Source organism: Micromonas pusilla (genome assembly GCF_000151265.4).
Source record: "Micromonas pusilla CCMP1545 genomic scaffold MICPUCscaffold_11, whole genome shotgun sequence".
NCBI classification, from domain to species: Eukaryota; Viridiplantae; Chlorophyta; class Mamiellophyceae; order Mamiellales; family Mamiellaceae; genus Micromonas; species Micromonas pusilla.
This window is the reverse complement of record NW_003315892.1, coordinates 644,830-670,139: the sequence shown is the minus strand read 5'-3', so window position 1 is coordinate 670,139 and position 25,310 is coordinate 644,830. Positions and strand designations below refer to the sequence as shown.

Below are 25,310 nucleotides of genomic sequence, written 5' to 3'. Positions count from 1 at the left end.
GTCGGCGGCGCTCCCCGTCCGCCGCGGCACGACGCGTCGTCATCGCGCCTCGCCCGCGATCACGCGCGCGGTCGCGGGAGAGACCCTCATCCAGGTCGAGAAGCCGCTCGGGCTGAACGTCAAGGCGTCGAACAAGGGCGTGAACGGCGGCGTCGAGGTCGCGTCCGCGCGCGGGAACGCCGCGAAAGCGGGGCTGAAGCAGGGCGACTTCATCATGTACACGTCGTCCTTCTTCGGCGACGAGCTGTGGCCCGCGGATCAGGTCGGCTTCGTGCGATCCGCGCTCAACGCGTGTCCGAATCAGGTGGACTTCATCGTCGTCCGCGACCCGAAAGCGGTCCAGACGATCGACGTGAAGCGCCTCCCGAAGCGACCCGCGCCGCCGCGGTTCGGGAAGAAGCTCAGCGCCGCGCAGAAGGAGCGCGCGACGCACATCTGCGTCGACTGCGGTTACGTCTACACCCTCCCGACGCCGTTCGCGGAGCAAGGGAAGGATTACCAGTGCCCGCAGTGCCAGGCGCCGAGGAGTCGATTCGCGAAGTACGACGTGGAGACGGGGCGGGCGGTCGCGGGGTCAGGCGGCGCGCCGCTCGTGACCGCGGTCGCGACCGTGCTCGGCCTCGGCGGGATCGCGTACGCGCTCGTGCAGTTGCTGTGATGAGCGAAGGTTTTTTCCGCGGTTTGTTGATTCGTCGCGAGACGAATGAATAAACGAACGAGAGCGACGCCCTACTAGCGCGGAGGGGGTCGGTTGTAACACGTATAATAATACGCGCACAACAGTAACGATGCTCGCGTCGTCGCGCCATCGATCGATCGATCGCCGCGCATCGCATCGCATCGCATCGCGTCGCGTCGCGTCGCGCGCGGCGGTCTAATAATCAATCAATCGCCTCGTAGCGCGGCCGTTCCGTCTAAAAGTCGACGCGCTCCCCCGCCGCGGCGACGTCGCACGCGCTCACGTGCTCCGTCAGCTTCGGGAACGTCGCGAACGGCCCATCACCGCACTTGTGACACGACAGTCGCGCCATCTTCATCTCGCGCTCTTCCTCTTCGGGGTCCCATCCCACCGGGAGCGGCATGTCCTCGCGCGCGAGCTTGAAGAACCCCGTCGCGAACGAGCTCCAGTGCCGCCGGGTCTTCATCCCGACGCCGCGCAAGTCCTGCGATATCACGTGCAAGTGCAGGCACGGCATCGACGGCTTGGCGTGGAATCCGAGCTTGAAGACGTCCGAGCCGGGGGGAGTATTCATCCGCGTCGTCGTATCGATGCCCCCCGGACGGGCTCGCGCCGCTTCCTCCGCCGCGGCTTTCCTCCCCGCGGCGAGCATTCGCGTCAGCAACGGCGCGTGCGCCTTCGTCAGCGCGGTCGGACCCGCGGCGAGGGTCTGATCGCGCGCGAGCACGAGCAGATGCGTGGACGCCTTCGGGTACTTGTCTCGCATCACGACGATCTTGTCGTCGAAGAAGAGGACGCCGTCGCTTCGCGCGGGGTCCAGCGCGGCGTCCACGAGCCCGCGCGTCCACGGCGCCGAGGCGGGCGCTTGAGGCGCCTTCGCGTCGTTCGACGTCGCGCCGCCGACGACGACGGAGCCGCCGGACATCCCTTTCCCGCCCTTCCCCTTCCCTCCTCCGGCGGCGGCGCTCTTCGGCGACCCGGACGACGCGGCCATCATGACCGCGAACGCGTTCGACGTCGTCGTCGTCTTCGTCTCTCCCCCCCCAGTTCCAGTTCCGGTCGCCGCCGCGGCACCCGCGTCGTCCGCGTCCGCCGCGACCCCGCCGCCGCCGCCGCCGCCGCCGTCGCCGCCGCCGCCCTCCCTCGGCGTGGGCTCGCTGTCGTCCATGTCTTGCGACCCCCACCCCGGCGCCGCGAGCGGCAGCGACGCGTACCTCGCCGTAACGCGCTCGACGTTCCTATCGTTCACGCACACGGTGACGTCCTTGAACCCCTCGCCGCGCGTCGGCGGCGCGTTGTCTTTGCCGCCCATCATCCGCTTCGAGACGGCTTGGCCCTTCTTTCCGACGACGCCGCCGACGTGCTCGGTCCTTCCCAACACGCGCTCCAACACGAGCTCGCGCGGGAGGTCCAGAAATAGCGCGTGCGCGTGCGCGCCGTGCGCCGCCGCGAGCGCGATGAAGTCGCCGCGCTGCTCCACCGTGAGTCCGCACCGGTCGATCGCGACGTGTTTTCCCGATTGAAGCGCGCGCGTCGCGGCGTCGACGCACTGCTTTCGCGTGCCGGGTTTGCCGCGCTTCCCGGCGGTGTCTTGGTTGACGACCGTCCACGCGTCGCGCGGGAGGTGAGCGCACACGGTGGACTTGCCCGCGCCGGGAGGGCCGACGAGGAGGAGGACGACCGGGCGCTTCGGTCGCGCTTCGGGCGCGGTCGCGGCGGCGGTCGCGGCGGCGGGGGCGGCGGGGTTGAGTTTCGGACGCTTCGCCGCCGCCGCGTCGTCGTCGTCGTCGTCGTCGTCGCGCCCGAGAGACGCCGTCGTCGTCGTCGCCGTCCAACGCATGCTCCCCGGCGGTTTCTCCATCGTGAACAACCCGAACGAGTCCCCGTGCCCCAGCGTCGCCGCCTCGCCCTTGCGCAAGAGAAACCGCCGCTGCGATCGACGCGCGTCGCTCGCTCGGAAGAACGGCGTCGGATTCGTGCCGAGCGACGTCACGCGCAGCCCCGCGCCGTCGTCGACGACGACGACCTCGACCTGGACGCGGCTGACGTTCGCGGCCGGGACGCCGATGCGATCGCACAGTGCGCGTCCCATGCGCGTCGGGAGCGCGGAGGACGCGCCCGCGCCCGCGCCCGACGAGAAGGCGGAGGGCAAGAGCAGGGTGCCGTCGTGGACGGCGTGGAGCGGCATGCGCGCCGCCGCCGCGCGGCGCGCGAGGCCGCCGAGCGGCCGCGCGAGGCCGCCGAACGTCGCGAACGAGCGCGGCGTCGCGCGCGCGACGACCGACGGCGACGAGCGCGGCCGCGAGTGCGGGCCCCCGGGTGGCGTGGGAGGAAGATCTCGCTTTAAACCACCTGACGATGACTTCGACGGGCCGCGGGTTCATTAAACGTCCCCCCGCGCTGACCGCGCCGACCGTCCCCCCAGCAAGGCGCTTCGGAGTCCGTCCCCCGAAGCGCCGCGCCGCGGTCCCACCCTCTCTTCTTCTTCATCTCGCGGCGCGTCTCCGTCTCGTCTCCGCGCGGACGGACGGCGCGGCGCGGCGGACCGCCATGGGCTGCGGCGCGTCGCGGGTCGCGCATCATCACGACGACGACGCGAGGTCGCGCGAGCGCCAGAGCTGGGCGTACGGCGGCGGCACGCCCGCGTCGCCGTGGTCCTCGCTCGAGGACAAGCTCGGGCACGAGCTCGAGGCGGAGCGACGCGGCGACGGGATCCCTCGCGCGGAGATCGACGCGATGCGCGCGGCGTACGTCGCGGCGCTGCGCGAGTACGGCAGCGGCGACGCGAAGCGCGGGCGGAAACTCTCCGCGAACAAGCTCGGCATGCTGCATCCGGAGGCGCGAGGGAATCCGCTCGCGCCGCGCATCTTCGCGTCGTTCTCGTCCACGAGGGACGGCAAGCTGTCCGAGGAGGACTGGATCGCCGCGTGCGTCGTCATGCACGGCGAGTTCGGCAGCGTCGCGAACAAGGCGCGGACGGCGTTTCAGGCGCGTTCACGTTTAATACGCCGGTTCCCACCGTACGACCGCGTCGGCGTCGTGAACTTCATTCCTTAACGACTATCTCTCCCGGCGTTCGTTTCTCTCCGCCCACCCCTCGCTGCTTTCAATCCCGACGCACCGCGACGCCTTTCAACTCCATGTGATGACGCCTTTCAATTTCAACTCCGCCCCGACGTCGCTTCGCGCGGACCCTCGACCCTCAGGCGTACAACTTCGACGGCGTCGGCGACCTCTCCGAGGACGACCTGCGGCGAGCCTTCGGGGTCGTGCTGGGGGAGGCGCTGTCCGCGCAGCAGATCGAGGTGCTCGTGCAGAACATGATGCGCAAGTTCGACGACAACGGCGACGGGATGATCGACGAGGCGGAGTTTCGAAGGTTTCTCTCCGCGGAGGATTACGAGCTGAGGTGCGTTCTATACACTGGTCCCCATACGACCGCGTTGGCGTGGTGAACGCCGATCCTTAAGGACTTTTGCCGGCGCATCTCTCCGCCCACACCTCGCTTTCAATCCCCGCCCTCGGCGCCTTTCAACTCCAACTGACGCCTATGAACTCCACCCCGACGTTCGCTCGTATGGAACGACCCTGAGATTCACGATGAACGAGCTGTATCCGTCGCCGGCGTTCCAAGCGAAGAAGAGGGCGACGCGGACGCGGTCGCGACGGCGATGACGACGCGCGCGCGCCGTGGCGCCGCCGCGCTCGCGATGCGCGCGCTCAGAGAGCCGCAGTAGTTAGGGTGTCTTCTCACGTAGTGAGCTTATTACCTATGTTTTAGCTACTAGAACTAACCTTTTTAGCGAGTCGACGAGTCTCACGTATTCGTATTCGAGTCCTCCTCCTCCTCCTCGTCCTCGCCGCCGCCGCCGCCCAAAACCTCCTCGACGTACGGCGCCAGCGCGATCGCGGACGCCAACCGCAGCGGCACGAGCGCTCGGACGCCGTTGATGAACACCGCGCCCGCGCCGACGAGCTTCGCCTTGTCCGCGGGGTCGGAGAGGTCCAACCACTGCCCGTCGGCGACGCGATACCACGCGACGGCGGCGGGGAACGCGATCGCCCAGAACGCGAGCTCGACGACGACGTACGCGATCGTGCCGCTCTTGCCGTACGTCTTGACCTTCTCCATGGACAGCTCGGACCAGAAGCTGTCGCTGTCTTTTTTTTCGTTTCCTCCGCTCGCGATCGCGTCGCCGCCGAACACAACCGCCGACCACGCGAGCGTGGGGATGAAAATACACGCGAGCGCCTTCGGATACGTCGGCGTCGATAAGAACGCGTGCGCGGGCGCCGCCAGCGAGCCGTACTTCACGACGCACGCGGCGAGGACGGAGGAGACGCCGAGCTTCACCGGGAAGAAGACGTTCGGCGTCGGCGCCCACGACGGTTTCTGCCGTCGATTCGCCGTCGATTCGCCGTCGTCGCTCGCTCTCGCGCTCGCGGAGTCAACCGCGCCGTTGAAATTCGAAATTCGATACGCCGCCACCGCGCACCCGACGTTCCCGCCAAACGTCGCCAACGCCTGCAGCGGCACGAGCGCGTTGATCGCGGGGGCGTTGTAGAAGAGATGGAACGCGCACGCGCTGAACGCGCTCGCGAGGAACGGCGTCATCGCGTACGACAACGACCGCCACTCTCTGTTCCCTGAGGGCCGTTCCATACAAAGCGATGTCGGGGTGGAGTTGAAAGGCGTCAGAAGCGGAGGAGTTGAAAGGCGTCGAGGTCGGGGATTGAAAGCGAGTGGTGGGCGGAGAGATGCGACGGGCAAAGTCCTTAAGGATCGGCGTTCACCACGCGAACGGGGTCGTATGGGGACCAGTGTAAGAACGCGCCTGAGACGTCCGCGTAGGCGTAGATCAGACGCATCGCGAGGCACCACTCCGCGACGGACGACGTGTGCACGACCCACGTGGGCAGCGACAGCGCGTTCGCGGGCTCGACGAGCTCGAGGCCCAGCGCGGAGGCCGGGCCGCCGGCGGCGGCGATGGCGGTCGCGAACCCGAACGCGAACAAAAAGTTGCTGCACGTCAGCAAGCTCTCGCTCGCGCCGTGCAAGACGTCCACGTTGGCGAGGACGTCGCCGTACGTCGTCTTCGCGACGACGCCCGCGGGGATCGTGGCCAAGACGAACGCGAGGAGGAACCGCGCGCCGAAGTTTGACGCCTCCGGCGCGCGCGTCTCCGGTGCGCCGAGGAACCACAGGTAGACGAGGTAGGGCGGGAGCCCGGCTTGGAACAGCTTGGTCTCGATTCCGGCGAACCGCGCGCCGAGGGTGGTGCCGCCGGTGACGGACCACGCGTCCACGGCGAGCTCCGCGATTCGAGACGCCGACGCCGACGCCGACGCCGACGCCGACGCCGCGCTCGCGCTCGCGTCGATCGACGCCGCGAGCGCGTCCAGGGCCTCCGGCGCGAAGGCGCCCGCCGAGAGGAGATCGCCGCGACGAGACGACGACGACGCGTGCCGTCGACGCGCCGTCGCCGCCGACATCGCCGATCGCGATCGCGAGCTCGACGCCGTCGCCGTCGCCGTCGTCGACGACGCGCGAGATGGCGTCGACACCGCGCCGCGCGGCGATGCCGACGCGACGACGCTCTGCATCGCTGGCGGGCGAGAAGGAGGGGGGCGGGGCGTCGCGCGCGCGACGACGACTGTCGACGTCGTCGCGTCCGATGGGGTGGGCACTCTTCAGATAGACTTTCCGTCGTTCATACTTCTTCCTGTCACTTGATAAAATTCGTGAACTCGCTAAAACATCAACTCATCATTTTCCGTCGTCCTCCCCGGCGGCGGTCGCCGTCCCGCGCTGCGCGCCGCTCGGCACCACTTGATCCTGATCCTCCGCGGCGTCGTCCCCGAACTCCTCGTTCCTCGGCGTCCGCAATTCCACCGGCCACGGCGTCGCCACCGCGAGCGCCTCCTTCGGCAGCCACAGCGTCCGCGTCTCTTTCCCGGATACGAAATGAGATCCGTCGTGCTGCCCGTTCGCCACGAGCTTCTCTATCTCGAACGTGCACTTCAGAATATCACCGCGGCTCTCCAACAGCGTCCCAACGCATCCGAGCACGTGTTTCATGCCGTTGACCCACTTGACCGCGTGGTTCCTGGACGGCTTCGTGTCGCACAGCCGTCGGACGATCGCGGCGTCGTCCAACACGCGGACGCGGTGGCTCGTCTGAGGGCGTCAAAAAAAGTTCATCGGTCAGTTGATGAAAAGAGACGCGATCAAATGTTGAAACCGGGCGATGGGTGGTCCAATGCGTTTGTATAGAACGCACCTGCGACGGAAGCGTCCCGATCGCCTCCAACGGGAACCAGAACGAGAGCGGCTCGCCGGGGGTGCCCGGGTCGTGGAACAGCACGCGCGCGCAGCCGGCTTTCTGCTCCACGCAGAGGCCGATCCGCGCGCACGCGGCGGCGGCCATTTTTTCCAGAAATTTCACCGGCGCGTTGTCCGGCTTGGTCTCGCAAATCCGGCGCAAACTCTCGACGGGCCCGCGGACGATGACCGTCCACGGCGCCGGCGACGTCCTCAGCAGGTCCGGCTTCACCTCCGGCGTGTTCGGCGTCCACGCCGGCAGCGGCGCGAGGCAGTCGTCGAACATCGACGGGTCGTCGAGCGCGGCGCGCCAGCGGTGGAACCCGAACGTGCCGTCGACGCCGGGCGCGCTCTCGCCCGCGAGCGCGGCGGCGTGCTCCGCGCGTTTCGCGCGCGCGCGCTCCGCGAGCGCGCGCTGCATCGCCCTCGCGCGCTTCTCCTCCTGCTCCTTGACGCGCTTCTCCTTCTCGAGCGCGTCCAGCGACTGGTCCGGGAGGAGGTCGCCGTGGTGCAGCATCCCGAACAGTCGCGCGTGCGTCGCCGCCGCGCGTCGCGCGTTCCACGCGACGCGTCCGGCGACGACATTCGCGTCCGCGCAACCCTTCAACACGTCCAGCGCGATGGTTTCGTACACGAACTCGCGCTTGAGGTGCTTCTGGATCGCGGCGCGGAACGTCGCCGCGGCGATCTCGTACGTCTCCGCCGCGTGGAACGTCAACTCGCCGCGCTCCACCTTCGCCGCCTTTTCTTCGTCGTACACGCGAAGCGCGTCCTCGACGACTTTTCGCTTCTTCGAGATCTCCGCGGCGCTCTCAGAAAACTCCCGCGCGTGCGCCTTCTTCTCCGTCAGGAGCCGCTCCGCGGCGTCCACCTGCTCTTGCGCGTCGTTCAGCGCGGCGACGTCGATGACCTCCGCGCTTCCGCGCGCGTTCCTGAGCGCCGTCGCGCGCTCGAGCGCGTCCTCGAAGGATGGAATCTCCGCTCGCGCCTTCTCATGCATCACCTCGAAGTTTCGCGCCGTGTCCGCCTGCGTCTTGACCGCGGCTCTGAGCCGCGCGCGCGACTCGTCCGGCTCGTAATCGAGCACGAACGCGCGCAAGACGTGGTACATGTACCTCGGGAACGCGGCGAGGCGAACGCCGCCGCCGCCGCCGTGGTCTGGAATCACTCTCGCCGTCTTCTCGTCGTGGTCTCCTTTGAGCGAAATCACTCTCGCCTTGTCGATCGCCCACGTGAACGTGATCGGCGAGACGTCGTCCGCGGCGAGCTCGCCCAGCTCGCCTCTCCCAGCGAGCGTCGCTCTGCGCTCCGCGTCGGCCACCGCCTCTTGATGCGCTCTGCGCTCCGCGTCGGCCCTTTCATCACGGCGTTTCTTCATCATCGGCATCGGCGTCTTCCGAAAGCCACTCGCCGGCTGGGGAGGCACGTGTACAGGCAGGCCGCGCGCAGGGATCGGAACCTTCCCCGGGTGCATCATCATGTTCATATTCGGTTGCGGATGCGGATGCATCGCGTGCGGGTACATCATCTGCGGCGGCGGCGGCGCCACCGGCGGTGGGTACTGCTTCTGATACACGTACACGTACTGCTGATACGGCAACGCGTGCGCGCCCGTCATCGCTTGCTGTTGCGTGTAGTGGTAATACGTCGCCTGGAGTTGCTGTTGATGCGCCGCGATCTGCTGCTGATGAAGGTGGTGCTGATGCGCGAGGTGCTGCTGTTGCTGCTGCTGCAGCTCGCGCGCCCACTCCGCGCGCGGATCCCACGTCGGAGCCGTCTCCGCGATCTTGTTCTTCGAGCCCTTCGGTCCTCCCCGTCGCGCGGGCGCGTCGGCGTCGCCGGCGGAGGCGGGCGTCTTCCTAGGCTCCTTCACGAAATCGTCGTCGTCGTCCTCGCTCTCGCTCTCCGAGTCGCTCTTGTTCTTCTCGTCGTAATCGTCGTCCGAAGGGTGTTCCGCGATGTCGTCGTCGTCGTCCTCGTTGTTCATAGCCCCGACGTCGTACGCGTTGCTCATAGCCCCGGCGACGACCAGCGGCTTCCCGATGCGCACGCAGACGCCCGACATGGCCTTCCCACATCTCCACTCGCCGCCGTCCGGCGCGGCGTCGAGGCCGACGCACGACGCGTGCGCGCTCGCGGTGCACTCGACGCATCGAAGTAAAATTTCCCCCTCGGCTTCGTCCGTGTCGTCGCCGCCGCAGACGTGGCACGCGCTGCTGTGCGCTAAGACGGCGCCGCTCGCGCCGCCGTGCATCCCGTTCGAGATCCCGCCCCAGTCCACGACGTTCGTGTTCACAGCCTTTCGTCGCTCGCGCTTCCCGCGGCCAAACTCCTGCGCCGCCGCGTTGTCGAGTCGCGCGGCGCGCTCGGAGAGAAGCATCTCGAGCTGCATGTCCGCGGTGAGCTCGTCCCCGAGGTCCATCTCGTCCCCGCCCGGGCCCGGCGCTCTCTTCTTCTCGTCGCCGCCCTCCGCGTTGGCGTCGCCGTCCTTCTCGTCGCCGCCGACGGCGATGACGTGGTTCCCGACGTTTCCGAGGTAGCCGCCGCCGTCTTCGCCGTCGATTTCCTCGGGCAACGACGCGCGGTCGAGCAGCCGCTCGATCTCTGCGTCCGTGGGCTCCGCCGCCGCGGTCGTGAGCTTGCCATTCTTCGCGTTCTCGTCGTCGCCGCCGATCGCGGCGGAGCACATCACGTCCTTCGCGCCGTGGAGGAGAACCTCGTAAAACTCCGCGGCTTTTTCCTTCGCGGTTTGTTTCTTCTTCGTGCCGTCCGCGCGTTTCGTCTCTCCCGCGCCGTCGCCGCCTCCGCCTCCGCCTCCGCCGCCGCCGACGTCTTCCTCGCCCTCCGCGACGACAAGTCGCTCGATCGCGAGCTTCGCCTTCGCTTTCTGGACGATCCGCTCCTCGACGCTGCCGGCCGTGACGAGCTGATACACCGCCACCTCGCGCTTTTGACCCATCCGATGCGCCCTCGACTGCGCCTGCTGCTCGATGAACGGGTTAAACTCGGGGTCGTACAACACGATCGTGTCCGCGGTCGCGAGGTTCAACCCCAACCCGCCCGCGCGCGTGGACACGAGCATCAAGAACTGATGGCTGCCCTCCGCGTTGAAGCCGTCGATGACTCTCTGTCGCTCCGCGCCCATCGTCCTCCCGCAAATGCGTCCGTACTGTGGGTGAAGCGATCGGTCAGTCGAACGTCTTACCGGTCAAACGTTGAAAGGGAAGCGCGGGTGAAGAGTGACGACGGGAAAAGTCCTTAAGGAACGGCGTGCACCACGCGAACGGGGTCGTATGGGAAGCAGTCTCACCGCGCGGACGACCCCCGTCGGTCGCGCCTCGTCGTCGTCGCTGTCCGAGTCCGCGCCCGGGCGGGCCCCGAGGAGCGCGTCGTCCGTCGCGCTAGCAGCCGCGACGGTCGAGAATCCCACGCCGGACGCCCTGAGCCAGTCCTCGATGACGTCGAGCATGCGCGTCATCTGGCAGAAGAGCAACACTCGATGGCCGCGGCGTTTCAACTCTGGAAGAAGCTTCGCGAGGAGCTGCATCTTTCCGCTGGACGTTCGGAGCAAGTGCGCCTCCAGGGGCGACGGCTCCGGTGGCGGCGCGTCCGGGTCCGGCGGCGCGTTGGATTCCGCCCTCGCCTGGGCGTTTTTCAGCTTCGAGGACGCCGCGGCGGCGATCTTCTTCGACAACCCCGACTTGCGAGCCGCCTTGAACGCGTCTTTTTCCGCCGCCGGGAAGAGAAACGGGTGGTTGCACACCTTCTGCAGCTCCTTGAGGATGTTCATCAAGTTCGTGCGCTGCGTCACGTGCGTGCCCTGGTTGAACGCCGCGTGGTTCCTCGCGAGGATGTCCGAGTACACCTCCCTCTGGAACGGTGACAGCTGGCACGAGACCTCGACTTTCCTTTTCTTCGGCAGACCCTTCAGGACGTCGCGTTTCAGCCGACGGAGCATGTGGTTCCCGAGAAGGTCGTGCAGGTGTTTGAGCTGCGCGTCCGCGGCAGCCTGCGCTTCCTCTTCCGTGAGCGCGTCGTCGGAGTCGGAGGAGTCGGCGTCGGAGTCGTCGTCGTCCGGGCACAGATCGCTCTCGCCGCCGTCGCCGTCGCCGCCGCCTGCTTCGTCCGATTCGGCGACGACGCCGCCCCTCCTTCTCCTCCTCTTCTTCTTCTGCGCTTTCTTCTTCCTCCTCACGAGCTCCTTCGCTTTGTCTTGGAACGCCTCCGCGAGCGTCGTCGGGTCTTTGAACTCCTTCGGGTCTAAGTAATGCAACAGCGCGAACAACTCCTCTAAGTTGTTCTGCAGCGGCGTCCCCGTGAGCAGACAGCGGAAATTCGTCTTCATCCCTTCGAGCGCCTCGGAGAGCTTCGAGTTGTGGTTTTTCAGCCGGTGGCCTTCGTCCACGACGACGCCGCCCCACTCCATCTTCCTCAGAATCCCGCTGTCCGCCAGCGCGAGGTCGTACGACGTGAGCAAAACGTCCACGTGCGAGCCGTTAGGCGCGCGCTCGCGCCCGAGCTTATCCCTCGGAAACTCGCGTTCGCGTTGCGCCGCCCTCGACGTCTGATTCCCCACGTACGTAACCGCGTTCAACGTCGGGCACCACAGACGCAGCTCCGCGGCCCAGTTCGGTACGGTGACGAGCGGCACGACCACGAGCACCGGCTTCCCGCGCGTGAGCCCGAGCGCGCGCGCGGCGTCGATGAACGACGCCGTCTGGATCGTCTTCCCCAAGCCCATCTGATCGCCGAGAATCGCGCTCTGCCCGAGCTTGAGCTTGGAGAGCATCCACTGCACGCCCTCGCGCTGGTACCTGTGGAGGGTCAGACCCGTCGGGACCGGACCGGTCGCGTCCCCGGTCGCCGCGTTCGCGAGCGCCGCCTTCTCCGAGAGCTTCGCCGCGTCCGCGCCGACGCCGACGCCCGCGGCGCGAGGGAGCAGCGCGTCGATTTTTTCGTCGAAGACGACGGGCGCGCCTGGTTCGCCGGCCTCGCGCCGCGGCTTCTTCGGCGGGTCCTCTCGCGCCGCGCGCGCTCGGAACGCCGCGAGCTCGAACGCGAGCTCCTCCGCGACGCCCAGGTTCGGCGATGCCGCGAGCGACGAGAGTTTCTTCGCGCTGCCCTGCGAGAGGTCCATCGTCGTCGTCTGCTGCGACGAGACGACCATCTCGTCGTCGTCGCCGCCGCCGCCGCCGCCGCCCGCGCCGCCGAGCCGCCGCTGCGCCCTCGCGCGCTCCTTCATCTTCTTCGCGCGCACCGCGTCCTCGCTCGCGTCCGCGAGCGGCTCCCACGTGCACTCGTCGTACCCTAACCCGTGCCACTTCACGAGCATCTCCCCGGCGTCGTCGTCCACGGCGACGACGCGCTCCGGGATGGTCCACGCGAGCTTATACGTCCTATCATCCGGCGGCGCGTCCGGGGACGCGACGGATTTTTTCGTCCGCGTCCAGTGCGCCCTGACTTTCGTCGGCGCGGCTTCCTGTAACACGCACAGCGGCATCCACTCCGCGCGACGGTAGGACGTGGACTCGAACTTCACGAACGCCTCGACGCGCGACGCGGCTTTCGTGCCCGCGGCTTCGAGGGTTTCCAGCGCCGACGCGAGCTCGGCGGCGGCGCCGACGCCGACGCCCGCGGCGACGCGCTTCCGCGACGCGAGCACGCGCTCTACTTTCCTTCCCGCGAGAATCGTCGCCGCGGCGTCCGCGCGCGCGCGCCGCTCCGCGGCCGTCGCCGCCTCTAACGCCGCCGCGGCTTCCGTTCTCTCGACGCACCCGGGACAAAACCACTTCCCTTTCGGAATCGCGGTAAGTTTCGGTCGAAGGCAGTAGGTGTGGTAGCCGAGGTCGCAGCCGTCGCACACGAGCATGCGCGCGTCGTCGTCGTCCTCGCCGCACGCTTCGCATTTCGTGTGGTCCTTCTCGTCCTCTTCCTCGGAGCTTCCTTCCGAGTCGCTCCCGGACTCGGTCGACGCGTCGGCGTCGGCGTCGGAGTCAAAGTCGGAGCCGTCGGCCTCCTCCTCCTCCGAGCTCGCGCCCGCGCCGTCGTCGTCGTCGCCGTCGTCGTCGATGAACTCGGACGTCCTCGCCGCCGCCCTCTTCGACGTCCTCCTCCCCATCGGCGCCGGCGCGTCGTCTCCCTCCGCTTTCGGGCGCGGCTCGAGCCCGGGCAGCGTCACGATCTTCACCTTGAACTCGTTCTTCCCCGCCGCGTCGCGAACTAGATCTCGGTCGCCGCCGCGCGTCTTCTTCTTCTTCTTCTTCTTCTTCTTCTTCTTCTTCTTCTCCTTCTTCTTCTTCTTCTCCTTCTTCTTCTCCTCGGCGGGGACGATCATGAAGGCGTCGTCGTCGTCGTCGCTGTCCGCGTCGACGTACGACGCGGGCTCGACCGCGCGTCCGCTTCGTCGGGTCGATTCGACACCGCCTCGTCGCGATTTTTTCCCTCGCGCGTCGGACGACGACGACGGCGACGACGAGTCGCCCCCGCGGCCTCGCTTGCGCGCGATCGGCGCGTCGTCGTCGTCCTCCGCCATCGCCCCGCGCGCCGGCCTCGCGCGCCGCGACCGCGGCTTCGCGTCCTTGCACGTCGGACACGACCATCTTCCAGAAGGCGTTCGCCGCAGCTTGGGCGTGAGGCAGTACAGATGCCATCCGCGCGGGCAGTCGTCGCACAGGAGGAAGTTCGCCGGGTCGTCCCCGAGGCCGCACTTCTCGCACAGCGCGTCCTCGGTGTCGACGTCCGAGACCTCGGAGACCACCGAGATCGTGCCCCCGGAGTCGGGCGCCATGGCGCGCGCGCGAGACCTCGCGCGCCCCCAAGTGACGCCCCATCTTGCTGTTTTTTTGAAAAGATTTTTTGCTGGCGTGTCCACTCAGTCCAGCTCAGCTGCTGGCGTTTCCACTGAGTCGCTCCTTTTCCGCCGGCGGCCAATAAGAAGCGAGCGTTCGCGTCGGACGTCCGCGCGAGCGAGACGGCGAGAGACGAGGGGTAAAAAGACTGCTTCTGTTATTTCAAACACCGTGGACTCTATGTACACGCGGAGCGCGAGCGCGCGCAGCTGTAATACCGCCGCGGACGTGCGCGAACTCCGCGACCGTTTTGTTTTCTCGTCTCGTCTTCTCGGAGACGGGACCCCGCGCCGCCGCGAGAGAGAGAAGCACAGCTGTAGTATTTACACGTACGCGCGCGTTCTCTCCTCGCCCGGGCGGACGGACGGGCGGACGTCATCTCGCTCCGTCGTTCGTCGTGTAGGAGGTTTAGTTCCCGCCGGCGACCTTCTTGACGACGTCGCCGCCCGCCTCGGCGGCGGCGGCGAGGTCGCTCTTCACGCACGCGCCAAAGTCCTCGCCCTCGTACCGATCCAGCGCGGAGATGATCTGCGCGGGCGAAGCGATCGAGGGTGAAAGCGTCGGTCAGTCGTGCGTCTCGCCGGTCAAACGAACGAACGACGTTGAAAGGAAGGCACGGGGTGAAGAGAAACGAGAGGGAAAGTCCTCGAGGAACGGCGCGCGTCCGGCGGGGACCGGGGTCATCGTATGGGAAAGCAGTCTCGACGACGAACGTACCTGCGCGATGCCGACAACCTCGAGCGCGCGCGGGAGGAACAGCGACAGCAGCGGGAAGTGCGCCACCTGCCCGGCGAGGACGACCGCGCCGAGCGCCGCGGCCGGCGGCGCGATCGTCTCCACCGGATTCTCGAGCTCGTTGAACCACTTCGTGACGCGCTCCGGCGCTTTGGTCACGTCCTCGGTCAGGACGTCGACGTCCACGCCGAGAAACGCGTCGGCGAGCGTCGACGCGGGCTTGAGCACGTCGTCGACGCCGCCGGGCGGGGGGAACTCGCCGGGGAGCGTCGCGGAGAACGCCGCGAAGTCCTCCTCGGGGGATGATTCCTTCGTGACGTAGTACCTCGACGCGAGAAGGACCGCGGCGGCGGTGCCGATGAACTCCGCGGGACCGGGAATCAGCGCGCCGAGAACGGGGAGGTGCGCGACGGCGTCCGCGGCGACGACGCCGCCCGCCCACGCGGCTTTCCCGGGGAAACCCTCGATGCCCGTGATCGCCGCCGTCGCCTCCGAGAGCGCGCCCTCGACGTCGCCCTCGGACACCTTGGACTTGACGCCGGGGACGAAGAGCGCGGTCGCCGCGGCGACGGCGAGCGCGCCGACGACGGCGTCGCCGACGAACGCGCCGACGAGATCCGTCTTGCCAGCCTTGGCGTCGTGGGGGGTGGAGTCGATAGGCGTCAGAAGCGGAGTTGAAAGGCGTCGAGGTGTGTCGGGATTGAATGCGAGGGACCCTGGGCGGAGAGATGCGACGGGCAAAGTCCTTAAGAAACGGCGTTCACCACGCGGACGGGGTCGTACGGGGACCGGTGTGAGAAGAACGCACCTTGGCGCGCGCCTTTTTGGCAGCCTTCTCGCGCGCGGCGGCGGCTTTCGCCGCCTCCTTCTCCGCCGCGGCTTTCGCGGCAGCCTTCTCCGCTTCCTTGGCAGACTTCGCGGACTCCTTGTCCGCGAGCGCCTTCTTCGCGGCGGCCTCCTTCTGCGCGGCGAGGTCAGCCTTCGCCTTCTCCGCGGCGGCTTTCTGCGCGGCGGCAGTCTTCGCGGCGGCGGCTTTCTCGTCCGCCGCGGCTTGGATCGCCGCGGCGTTCTGCGCGGCGCGCTTCTCAGCGGCCGCCTTGTCCGCCGCCGCTCTCGCGGCCTTCTCCTCGGCCGCCTTCTCGGCCGCCGCGGTCGCCTCGGCAGCCTTCTGCGCGCGCGCGCGCTCGGCGGCGTCGCGCTCGGCTTGCGCCGCCGCCGCCTTTTGCGCGGCTTGCTTCTCCTTCGCGGCTTGCGCCTCCGCGGCTTGCTTCTCCTTCGCGGCTTGCGCCTCCGCCGTCGCCTTCGCCGCGGCGGCAGCCTTCTCCGCGTTCGCCTGCTCGGCAGCCTTCTTCGCGGCCGCGGCTTCTTCGCGCGCCTTGGTGGCAGCCTCGCGCTCCTTCGCCGCGCGCGCGAGCTTTTCCTGCTGCGCCTTCTCCGCGGTCTCCGCCTTGTCCGCGGCTTTCTTCGCGGCGGGCGCGGGCGCGGGCGCGGGGGGCTCCGTCGGCGGCGCGACGATCGACGGCATCTCCACCGCGGGGATCTCGATGGACGGCATCTCGATCTTCGGGACGTCGATCTTCGGGATGGACGGCGCGCTGAACGACGGGAGCTTCGGGAGGGACAACGCCGCGCCCGCGCCCGCGCCCGCGGCGCCGGCGCCGGCGGTGGCTTTCTTATCCGGCGTCGCCTCGGGGAGGGACGGGAGCTCGATCGCGGGCATCTCCGGCAGCTCGATCGCAGGCATCTCGACAGACGGTATCGCGGGCATCTCGAGGAGCTTCTTCTCGAACCCGGGGAGCTTGAACCCGCCGCCTTCGGCCTTCTTAGCCTTCTCCTCGCGCTTGGGCTTCTTCGCCGCGGCTTTCTTCTCCGCGGCGGCGGGCGCGGCGGGCGGCGCGGGCGCCTCGGTCGCCTCGCGCTCGATCGCGACGCCGCCTTGCTCGTACGGGGACACGTACTTGTTCACCGCGGACGGGTACTCCACGCCGTACGGGTTCGACGCCGCGGCCGGGGCGGCAGCCTTCTCGCGCTTCGCCGCGTCCGCCTCCGCCTTGGCCTTAGCCTTGGCCTCTCTCTCCGCGTTTTTGGCGGCGAGCTGCGCGGCTTTGTCTTCGCCCTTCGCCGCCTCGCGCTCCGCGGCAGCCTTCTCCATGGCAGCCTTCTTCGCGGCGGCGGCCTCGGCTTTCTCCGCGTCCGCCTTGGCTTTCGCTTCCGCGGCGGCAGCCTTGGCCTTGGCGGCCTCTTCCGCCTTGGCGGCGTCCGCCTTGGCTTTCGCGGCGGCTGCCTCCGCCTTTGCCTTCTCCGCGGCGGCGGTCTTCTCAGCCTTCGCGGCGTCCGCTCGCGCCTTGGCTTCCGCCTGCGCCTTCGCGGCTTGCTCCTTCTCCTTGGCAGCCTCCGCGGCCTTCTCAGCCTTCGCGGCCTCGGCTTGCACCTTGGCTTCCGCCTGCGCCTTCGCGGCTTGCTCCTTCTCCTTGGCAGCCTCCGCGGCCTTCTCAGCCTTCGCAGCCTCGGCTTGCGCCTTGGCTTCCGCCTGCGCCTTCGCGGCTTGCTCCTTCTCCTTGGCAGCCTCCGCGGCCTTCTCAGCCTTCGCGGCCTCGGCTTGCGCCTTGGCTCGCTCCGCCTCGCGGGCCTTCTCAGCCTTGGCTTGCTCCGCTTGCGCCTTGGCTCGCTCCGCCTCGCGGGCCTTCTCAGCCTTGGCTTGCTCCGCTTGCGCCTTGGCTTGCTCCGCCTCCGCGGCCTTCTCAGCCTTGGCTTGCTCCGCCGCCGCCTTCGCTTGCTCGGCTTCGCGCGCCTTCGCTTGTTCCGCGCGCGCCTTCTCGAGCTTCGCGGTCTCCGCCTGCTGCTTCTTGAGCTGCTCCGCCTGCGCCCTCTCGTCCGCGGCAGCCTGCGCCTTCTCTTGCTTCACGCGCTCGGCCTGGAGCTTCGCATCCGCGGCTTCTTTCTTCGCCTTCTCCGCGGCTTCGGCCTTCGCGCGCGCGGCTTGTTCCTTCGCGGCTTCGGCTCGCGCCTTGGCTTGCTCCGCGGCAGCCTTCTCGGCGGCGGCCTTCTCAGCGGCCTGGGCCTTCGCTTGCTCCGCGGCAGCCTTCTCGGCGGCAGCCTTCTCCGCCTTCGCGGCTTCAGCTTGCGCCTTGGCGGCTTTTTCCGCCTCCGCTGCGGCTTGCTTCGCGGCGGCGGCTTCCACCTTGGCCGCCGCCGCCACCTTGGCCTCCTCAGCCTTGATGGCCTCCGCGGCGGCGAGTTTTCCAGCCTTCTCGGCCTCGGCGTTCGCCTTCGCGATCGCGGCGGCGCGCTTCTCCGCCTCCGCGGCGGCAGCCTTCTCAGCCTTGGCGCGTTCCGCGGCGGCGGCGGCTTGCTCCTTCTCCTTGGCAGCCTGCGCCGCCTTCTCAGCCTTGACGCGGTCGGCTTGCGCCTTGGCTTCCGCCTGCGCCTTCGCGGCTTGCTCCTTCTCCTGGGCGGCCAGCGCGGCCTTCTCTTGCTTCACGCGCTCGGCCTGGGCCTTGGCCTCCGCGGCAGCCTTCGCGGCTTGCTCCTTCTCCTTGGCAGCCTCCGCGGCCTTCTCAGCCTTCGCGGCTTCCGCTTGAGCCTTGGCTCGCTCCGCGGCAGCCTTCTCCGCGGCGGCCTTCTCAGCGGCTTGCGCCTTCGCTTGCTCCGCGGCAGCTTTCTCGGCGGCAGCCTTCTCAGCCTTCGCGGCGTCCGCCTTTGCCTTCGCTTGCTCGGCCTGAGCCTTCGCTTGCGCGGCGGCGGCCTTCTCGGCGGCGGCCTTCTCAGCCTTCGCGGCGTCCGCCTTTGCCTTCGCTTGCTCGGCCTGAGCCTTCGCTTGCGCGGCGGCGGCCTTCTCGGCGGCGGCCTTCTCAGCCTTCGCGGCGTCCGCCTTTGCCTTCGCTTGCTCCGCTTGCGCCTTGGCTTCCGCCTGCGCCTTCGCGGCTTGCTCCTTCTCCTTGGCGGCCAGAGCGGCCTTCTCTTGCTTCACGCGCTCGGCCTGGGCTTTCGCGTCCGAGGCAGCCTTCGCGGCTTGCTCCCTCTCCTTGGCGGCTTGCGCCTTGGCTTTCGCCGCTGCGGCGGCTTTTTCCGCCTTGGCCTTCTCCGCCGCGGCGGCTGCTTCAGCCTTCGGGTCCTTCGCGGGCTCCGGCGCCTTCGGCTTCGCGGCCTCTTCCTTCTTCGCCTTCGCCTTCGTCTCCTTCTTCGCGGCGGGGGGCGCCTCCGCGGGCTTCGCCTCGGGCACGGGCTCGGCCTTCTTCGCCGCTTTGGCCTTCTCCGCGGCTTTCGCCTTCGCCTTGGCCTCGGACGCCCTCGCGGCTTCCTCAGCCTTGGCCTTCTCCGCCGCCGCCTTCGCCTTCGCCTCCGCGGCCTCGTTCGCGGCCGCGTTCTTACTCGCCTGCGCGGCCGCGCGCGCGGCGTCGGACTCCGCCTTGGACGCCTTGACCTTCGCGGCTTCCTCCGCGCGCGCCTTTTCGGCGGCGGCGGCGGCGGCGGCTTTCGCGTCGAGCTTGGCCTTTTGCGACGCGATCGCGGCTTCCTTCTTCGCGGCCGCCTCCGCGGCGGCGACCGCCTTCGGATCCGCGGGCTTGTTCACCGCGGCCTCGTACGCCGCGGCCGCGGCCGCGGCGTTGGCCTCGGCGACCGCCTTCGGCGAGGTGGCGCCGCGCGAGATTTGCGCGATTTCAATGGGCTCCGTGGACGTTCGCTGAGGGCCGTTCCATACAAAGCGATGTCGGGGTGGAGTTGAAAGGCGTCAGGTGGAGTTCAAAGGCGTCGAGGGCGGGGATTGAAAGCGGGGGGTGGGCGGAGAGAGACGACGGCAAAAGTCCTTAAGGATCGGCGTTCACCACGCCGACGCGGTCGTATGGGGACCAGTGTATAGAACGTACCTGAGCGTCGGTCATCGCGCTCGCGAGCGCCGCGCCGGTGGGGACCGCGCTGCTGAGGACGATCGCGGACGCGAGGACGCCTGATAGGACGGGGAAGGGAGGCGGCGATGCGTGCGGGGGAAGGGCGCGCGTCAGGGAGGAACGATCGGATCGGATCGGATCGCGGCGGGGAGCGCCGTCGCGTCGTCGTCGTCGTCGTCGTCGCGCCGCGGGTCTCGGTCTCGGAAAAAAAGTTCACCGGGCGTTAAGGGTTTGGGCGGGGCGCGACGATCGATCCCAGCGCGCGACGACGCGCGGACGCGTCGATTCCGCGTTCGGGCGCGCTCCGACGCGCGGCGTCGGCCGGAGGCGACGCCCGCGCATCGAGGCGACGAAACCCCGTTGAGGGAACGCGCGGACGGGGGCGCGCGCGTCGGCGATCCGTCGGCGTCGACGGACGGATAAATAATCCTGCTGGCTGCTGTCCTACGCACCGGCGACGGCTTGCTTTTTCGCTTCCGAGGCGTCGTCGTTCGCGTCCGAGCGCGCGCGCGCGAGGACGCGCGGCCGGGGTTTCGGGTACTTCTTCTGCGCCGCGGTCTTGACGACCGCGGGCGCGATCGCGGATCGCGAGCCGAGCGACTCCATGACTCTTGCGCACCGTACCGTGGGGTTGCGCGTGTCGATGTTACGTGGCATTCATCTCGATATCCGATACGACCTGCGAATCGACAATATCGACTCGCTGATGAGTGCTGCTGCGCGCTGCGCGCTATGACCGACCGACCGCACTTTCTCAAACCGAAATAAAATCTCTCTCATCCGCATACAGTGCCGGTTAGGTATAGCGCGCGCGGCAGCAGGCAGGTCGTCGACGCGCGGGCGTGCGCGCGCGACGCTTCGATGGCGCCGCCGAAAAGGAAGGCGGAGGACGATCCGCCCCCCGCGCCGTCGCCGTCGCGTCGGAGCAAGCGGACGAAAAACGCCGAGGATCCGCCTCCGTCGTCGTCGAAGGACGACGACGATGTCGCCGCGCCGGCGCCTCCTCCCGCGGACGCGCCGGCGCCCGCCAAGGCGAAGCTCCCCGCGCTCGACGCGCTCGCGAAAGCGAAGGCGGTCCTGCAGAAGCAGAAAGAGCTCGCGGAGAAGCTGAAGAAGGTCCCGAAGCTGACGCCGGCCGCGCCGGCGCCCGCGATCGTCGCGATGGAGGGCGCGGCGGGCCGAACGATCCCTCCTCCTCCTCCTCCGCCGCCGCCTTCTTCTTCTTCCGTCGTCGCGCCCGCGAAGTTTACGGGCCCCGGCGCGCTGCGTCTCAACGAGAAGGGCGAGGAGGTGGACGAGCACGGGAGAGTGATCGTGAAGAACATCGTGGAGGTGAGCACGTTCAAGGTGAACGCGAAGCGAACGAAGCTCGAGGAGTTCGCAGCCTCGGAGAAGGAAACCGAGGCGGAAGCCGCGGGGGGCGGGGACGACGACTGGATGGACCCCAGGATGGGAAAGGCGGGGAAACAGCGAGGACGTCGCGGCGGGTTTCAGGTGCGTTGCGTTCGTCGCGCTCCGTTCGTTCGTCGCCCGCCGGTTCTGTCTGCACCGCGCCGCGCCGTTCGATCCCGGATACCTCCTCGGACGATTCGATTCTTCAATCTCGAGCGCGCTCATTGCATTCTTTCAAAGCCCCGCGGCCGTCCTCGTCGACGCGGGGACTACAGAATGCGACAGCGAAGTTTTTCACGTTTATAAAACGCGCGTCGGGGGTTCACCACTCGACCGCGTTACGCGACGCTGGGACATCGATCGCCCTTCTCGACCTGAGCTCGAACCTGAACGAGCAAGTTACACTCTGTCGCGAGAACTCCTCCTTTCTCGTTGCAATTTTTATGCTTGCGAAAACGACCCTCGACCGGACAGCTGGCGGCGCGTGACTCGTGATCGCAACCCCTTACCATCTGGTCGACATCTCCGCGCTATTCTGTTTTCGCGTTCGTCGTGCGCGCGTTTCTGCGTCGTCTTCCGTCGGCGGATGAAGTTAGGTATGGGTAATTTGCAACTGACCTCGGTGAAGACGACTTCGTTTTGCCAACGACGCCGGCGGACTCCGACGCGGAAACGCTCCCCGAACGCGCCTCGATCGGTCAGCTCGGTCGGACGCCACCCCCGGTCACCTCGTCGAACGCGAAACGAACCCTGACCCCGCCTCGTAAAAAAAACCCAACCCACTTCCCTACTCTTTTCCTCTCGCCGCAGTTCGTGAAAGAAGGACGGTTCCAAGCTCAGGCGGACATGATGCGTTTGCAAGCCAAGTTCGGCGAGACCGAAGCGCGGAAGATCGCCGCGCGCGAAGCCCGCGAGCGCCGCGCCGCCGCGGAGCTCGAGAAGCTCGAGAAGGACGCGGACCCGAACTTGATCCCGCTCGGCGCGCGCGCGGGGATCAAGGGCGGCCGCGCCGGGGAATCCGCCGCGAGAGCCGCCGCGGAGGCGGCGCTGGCGCTGGACGCGATCCCGGACGTCGAGTGGTGGGACGCCGCGATACTCGCGACCGGCAGCTACGACGACGTCGCGGGAGGGAAGTGGAACGTCAAGCCGGAGAAGATCTCGCTGTACGTCGAGCACCCGGTGCCGATGCAGCCGCCGACGGAGGCGCCGCCGCCGCCGCCGCAGCCGCTGAAGCTGACGAAGCGCGAGCAGAAGAAGCTCCGGACGCAGCGGCGCATGGCGCGCGAGCAGGAGAAGCAGGAGATGATCAAGCAGGGGCTGCTCGAGCCGCCCAAGCCGAAGGTGAAGATTTCGAACCTGATGCGCGTGCTCACGGACGAGGCGACCGCGGACCCGACCGCGGTGGAGCGCGAGGTTCGCGAGCAGATGGCGGAGAGGCAGAGCGCGCACGACGACCGGAACGAAGCTCGGAAGCTGACGCCGGCGGAGCGCAGAGAGAAGAAGATGCGCAAGCTGTTCGACGACCCGGGGAGCAGCGCGGAGACGCAGGTGCACGTGTATCGCGTGGAGAGCATGGCGAACCCGAAGAACAAGTTCCGCGTGGACATCAACGCGCAGGAGAACAAGCTGACGGGTGCGCGTTGCATTCATTTTCTCTCTCTCTCTTCGACCGGAAACCCCCGACCCCCGACCCCGGCTGATGACGAAATCGCGTGAACTACATGTACTGAAAGCCTCAGAGCTTCCAGCGCTGATCGAGCCTGATCGCTACACGGAGGCCACTCGCGAGTCCGTCCGTCTTCTCGTTCGCGCGTTATTTCCCCCTCGCGCGTCGCGTCCGTCGTCGCTCACCGCTCGCGTCTCTCTCCCCCGTCCCCCCGTCTCGCGCTCGACGACGTCCTCCGTCGTCGCGTCGCAGGCGTCTGCTTGATCACGGACTCGTTCAGCATCGTCATCGTCGAGGGCGGGTTGAAGTCCGTTCGAAGATACGAGAAGCTCATGATGCGCCGCATCGACTGGAACGTCAAGCTCGACTCCGCGGACGCGGCCGCGTCCGAGGACGAGGACGAGGACGAGGACGCGCAGCAGAGGAACAAGTGCACGTGCGTGTGGAAAGGGACGTCGCCGCGTCCAAACTTCACGCGGTTCAAGTTTGAGACGCTCCGCACGGAGGCGGCGGCGCGTAAGTACCTCGCGGACATCAACCTCGCGCATCACTTCGACGCCGCGGCCGCGTGCGTCGCGGTGAACGACGACGGCATCGATAGCGACTAGTAGATTGATTGCAAACAGCAGATTCAGATTCCACTCCCGTCTGAACGACGATCGACCGATTGCGATTCCGCGCGTTTCGATCATCAAAAAAATTACATGTACGATCGATAGCTCGGATCGTACCGCCGCTTCTTCGCGGTCTCCAACAGCTTCTCGTACGTCGGCGCCTGCTCCTTCGCCGTCGTCGTCGCGAGCCCGCTGTCGTAGCACGCCGCGGCGACGTTCGCCGCGACGGACGCCGCCACCTCGCGCATCCGGCTCACCCTCGGATACACCGCCCCCTGGCTCAATTCCTCCTCCGTCACCGCCGCCGCCACCGCCTCCGCCGCGGCGATGAACAGCGGCGCGCGCACCCGCGACGCGTCCGCGAGGATCAACCCCATGGCGAACCCGGGGAACACGTACGCGGACGTCGACGGCTGCAGCGTGATCGTCTTCCCTCCGTTGGACCCGCAGCCCGGGGGCGGGACGAACGGCGGCGTGTTCACGCGCGCGGCGAAGACGCACCGTCCGCCCGTCGCCGCGTACGCCTCCGCGGCGGTGCACTCGCTGATGCCCTCGTGCCTGGAGAGCGCGAATATCAACGGCGCGTCGTTCAGCTCGCCCATGGTTCGCAGCACGTCCTGGTTGAACACGCGGTGCGTCGACGGCAGTTCCTTCCCGTCTTCGCTCTTCCCGGCGAGCGCGCCCTCTTTCAGAGCGCGTCGGTGCCTTCGAACGCCGATGAGCGCGGTCGGCTTTACCGCGCGAATCGCGTCCAACACCGTGCTCGCGTCCGCGACGCCGTCGTGCGCGTACGGGAGCTTATGCAGCGCGAGGTCCGGCTCCTTCTCCGCGCGGTCGCGGGTCACCAGCCCTTTGCTGTCCACGAAGAAGATCTTTCTCCGCGCCTCCACGACGGTGGATTTCGGCTCGCTCGTCGTCGCGATGTACTCGGCGATCATGTCGCCTATGCCCGTCCCGGTCTCGCCCGCGCCGGCGATGAGATACGTGTGCTCGCTCGCGCTCTTCCCCGTCTTGCTCTCCGCGGCGATGATCCCCGCGAGCGTGCTCGCGGCGACGCCGTGGATGTCGTCGTTGAACGCGGTCGCCGAGCTGACGTATCGATCGAGCAGACGCTTTCCGTTTCGGTTCGAGAAGTCCTCGAACTGCACGACCGTTCGCTCGCCGAACCGTCGCTTTACCGCAGCGATGAACTCGTCCATGAGGTCGTCGTACACCTCCCCGGTTATTCGCTCCGTCTTCGTGCCGATGTATAACGGATCGTTCAGAAGCGTTTTATTATTCGTCCCGACGTCGACGCACACCGCGAGCGTCTCCGACGGATGCACGCCCCCCAACGACGTGTACAGGTTCGTCTTCGCCGCGGCGACGCCCATGCCCTGAACGCCCAGATCCCCCATCCCCATCGCGCGCTCGCCGTCGGTGACGACGACGAGCTTGACCTTCGTCTCCGGCCAGTTCTTCAAGATGCCGTAGACGCGTCCTCGGTCGAGATGCGACACGTACAGCCCCCTCGGACGATTGAACACCTCGCTGAACTTGGCGCACACCCGCCCGACGGAATCGCGCGAGTACATCACCGGCATGAGCTCGTCCGCGTGCTCGATGAGGACGCGGAAGAACAAGTTCTCGTTCCTCTCCTGCAGCCCGACGAGGTGCAGATGCTTCGCCACGAGCGAGTCCAGCGCGCGCACGTTTTTCATCACGCGCTTCACCTGCGTCGCTTGCGTGAACTTCGCGGGCGGGAGGAGTCCGCGCAGCCTGAGCTTGTCGCGCTCGTCGTCCGTGAACGCCATGCCCTTGTTGTATCGCGCGCTGCGGAGGAGCTGGTCGCCGGAGATGACCTGCCGCACCCACGGCGTCACCGGCGTCGGGTCCTCGTGCGAGGACAGGCCGAGGTGATGTCGTGTGCTAGACTCGTCGTCGCCCGCCGCGGGCGCGCTCCACGCGCTCGAGTCGTCGAGCGTCGCGTCGTTCCATGATCCGCGTCGCGCGCGCGCGGCCGCCGCGCCGCGCGCGAGGGAGGGAGGCGCGGGGAGAGAGGCGAGTTCGCGACGCGCGAGGTCGCGCGCGAGCGACGCGACGCGGCGCATGTCGGGTCCGGCGTCGCGAGGGAGGGTGTGTTGTGACGAGGGCGTCGGATACAGTATCGGACCTTTCGGCGGTGC

General features: G+C 68.1%; 12 protein-coding genes across 12 annotated transcripts; 6 read left to right on the top strand and 6 right to left on the bottom strand.

Moving 5' to 3' along the window:
* Nucleotides 1-64: 64 nt before the first annotated feature.
* Nucleotides 65-646, top strand: MICPUCDRAFT_6333 (uncharacterized protein; the record flags this gene model as incomplete). Its single annotated transcript, XM_003062159.1, has 1 exon — nt 65-646. A coding segment is annotated over one exon (582 nt), but the record flags the coding sequence as incomplete, so codon positions are not given.
* A 100-nt stretch (nt 647-746) lies between these two features.
* MICPUCDRAFT_28995 (uncharacterized protein) lies at nt 747-1,464 on the bottom strand. Its single transcript, XM_003061955.1, has one exon. It carries the CDS (start codon nt 1,443-1,445, stop codon nt 915-917), a length of 531 nt encoding a protein of 176 aa, XP_003062001.1. The 5' UTR covers nt 1,446-1,464; the 3' UTR covers nt 747-914.
* Nucleotides 1,465-3,229: 1,765 nt separating this feature from the next.
* On the top strand, nt 3,230-4,134 carry MICPUCDRAFT_51790 (uncharacterized protein; the record flags this gene model as incomplete). The annotated part of the gene is made up of 2 exons (XM_003062158.1): nt 3,230-3,715; nt 3,886-4,134. 2 exons carry the CDS (start codon nt 3,230-3,232, stop codon nt 4,132-4,134), a joined length of 735 nt encoding a protein of 244 aa, XP_003062204.1.
* A 362-nt stretch (nt 4,135-4,496) lies between these two features.
* MICPUCDRAFT_51789 (uncharacterized protein) lies at nt 4,497-5,342 on the bottom strand (the record flags this gene model as incomplete). The annotated part of the gene is made up of 1 exon (XM_003061954.1): nt 4,497-5,342. One exon carries the CDS (start codon nt 5,340-5,342, stop codon nt 4,497-4,499), a length of 846 nt encoding a protein of 281 aa, XP_003062000.1.
* A 323-nt stretch (nt 5,343-5,665) lies between these two features.
* Nucleotides 5,666-5,920, bottom strand: MICPUCDRAFT_9461 (uncharacterized protein; the record flags this gene model as incomplete). Its single annotated transcript, XM_003061953.1, has 1 exon — nt 5,666-5,920. A coding segment is annotated over one exon (255 nt), but the record flags the coding sequence as incomplete, so codon positions are not given.
* Nucleotides 5,921-6,387: 467 nt separating this feature from the next.
* On the bottom strand, nt 6,388-13,788 carry MICPUCDRAFT_51787 (SNF2 super family; the record flags this gene model as incomplete). Its single annotated transcript, XM_003061952.1, has 3 exons — nt 6,388-6,857; nt 6,961-10,170; nt 10,312-13,788. The coding sequence occupies 3 exons, from the start codon at nt 13,786-13,788 to the stop codon at nt 6,447-6,449; spliced, it is 7,098 nt and encodes a 2,365-aa protein (XP_003061998.1). The 3' UTR covers nt 6,388-6,446.
* A 584-nt stretch (nt 13,789-14,372) lies between these two features.
* MICPUCDRAFT_70061 (uncharacterized protein) lies at nt 14,373-14,945 on the top strand (the record flags this gene model as incomplete). The annotated part of the gene is made up of 1 exon (XM_003062157.1): nt 14,373-14,945. The coding sequence occupies one exon, from the start codon at nt 14,373-14,375 to the stop codon at nt 14,904-14,906; it is 534 nt and encodes a 177-aa protein (XP_003062203.1). The 3' UTR covers nt 14,907-14,945.
* Nucleotides 14,946-15,050: 105 nt separating this feature from the next.
* On the top strand, nt 15,051-17,571 carry MICPUCDRAFT_70058 (uncharacterized protein; the record flags this gene model as incomplete). Its single annotated transcript, XM_003062156.1, has 1 exon — nt 15,051-17,571. A coding segment is annotated over one exon (2,521 nt), but the record flags the coding sequence as incomplete, so codon positions are not given.
* Nucleotides 17,572-17,802: 231 nt separating this feature from the next.
* MICPUCDRAFT_70056 (uncharacterized protein) lies at nt 17,803-18,782 on the top strand (the record flags this gene model as incomplete). Its single annotated transcript, XM_003062155.1, has 1 exon — nt 17,803-18,782. One exon carries the CDS (start codon nt 17,803-17,805, stop codon nt 18,163-18,165), a length of 363 nt encoding a protein of 120 aa, XP_003062201.1. The 3' UTR covers nt 18,166-18,782.
* Nucleotides 18,783-19,917: 1,135 nt separating this feature from the next.
* MICPUCDRAFT_51785 (uncharacterized protein) lies at nt 19,918-20,079 on the bottom strand (the record flags this gene model as incomplete). The annotated part of the gene is made up of 1 exon (XM_003061951.1): nt 19,918-20,079. The coding sequence occupies one exon, from the start codon at nt 20,077-20,079 to the stop codon at nt 19,918-19,920; it is 162 nt and encodes a 53-aa protein (XP_003061997.1).
* A 255-nt stretch (nt 20,080-20,334) lies between these two features.
* On the top strand, nt 20,335-23,139 carry PRP3 (U4/U6 small nuclear ribonucleoprotein Prp3; the record flags this gene model as incomplete). The annotated part of the gene is made up of 3 exons (XM_003062154.1): nt 20,335-20,967; nt 21,676-22,498; nt 22,784-23,139. 3 exons carry the CDS (start codon nt 20,335-20,337, stop codon nt 23,137-23,139), a joined length of 1,812 nt encoding a protein of 603 aa, XP_003062200.1.
* NADP-ME_3 (malic oxidoreductase mitochondrial precursor) lies at nt 23,129-25,122 on the bottom strand (the record flags this gene model as incomplete). Its single annotated transcript, XM_003061950.1, has 3 exons — nt 23,129-23,762; nt 23,859-25,019; nt 25,060-25,122. The coding sequence occupies 3 exons, from the start codon at nt 25,120-25,122 to the stop codon at nt 23,232-23,234; spliced, it is 1,755 nt and encodes a 584-aa protein (XP_003061996.1). The 3' UTR covers nt 23,129-23,231.
* Nucleotides 25,123-25,310: the final 188 nt, after the last annotated feature.

What these genes read in the sequence shown, in the direction of transcription:
- MICPUCDRAFT_28995 (XM_003061955.1), bottom strand. Translation starts at nt 1,445, where the DNA reads ATGCGAGACAAGTACCCGAAGGCGTCCACGCATCTGCTCGTGCTCGCG.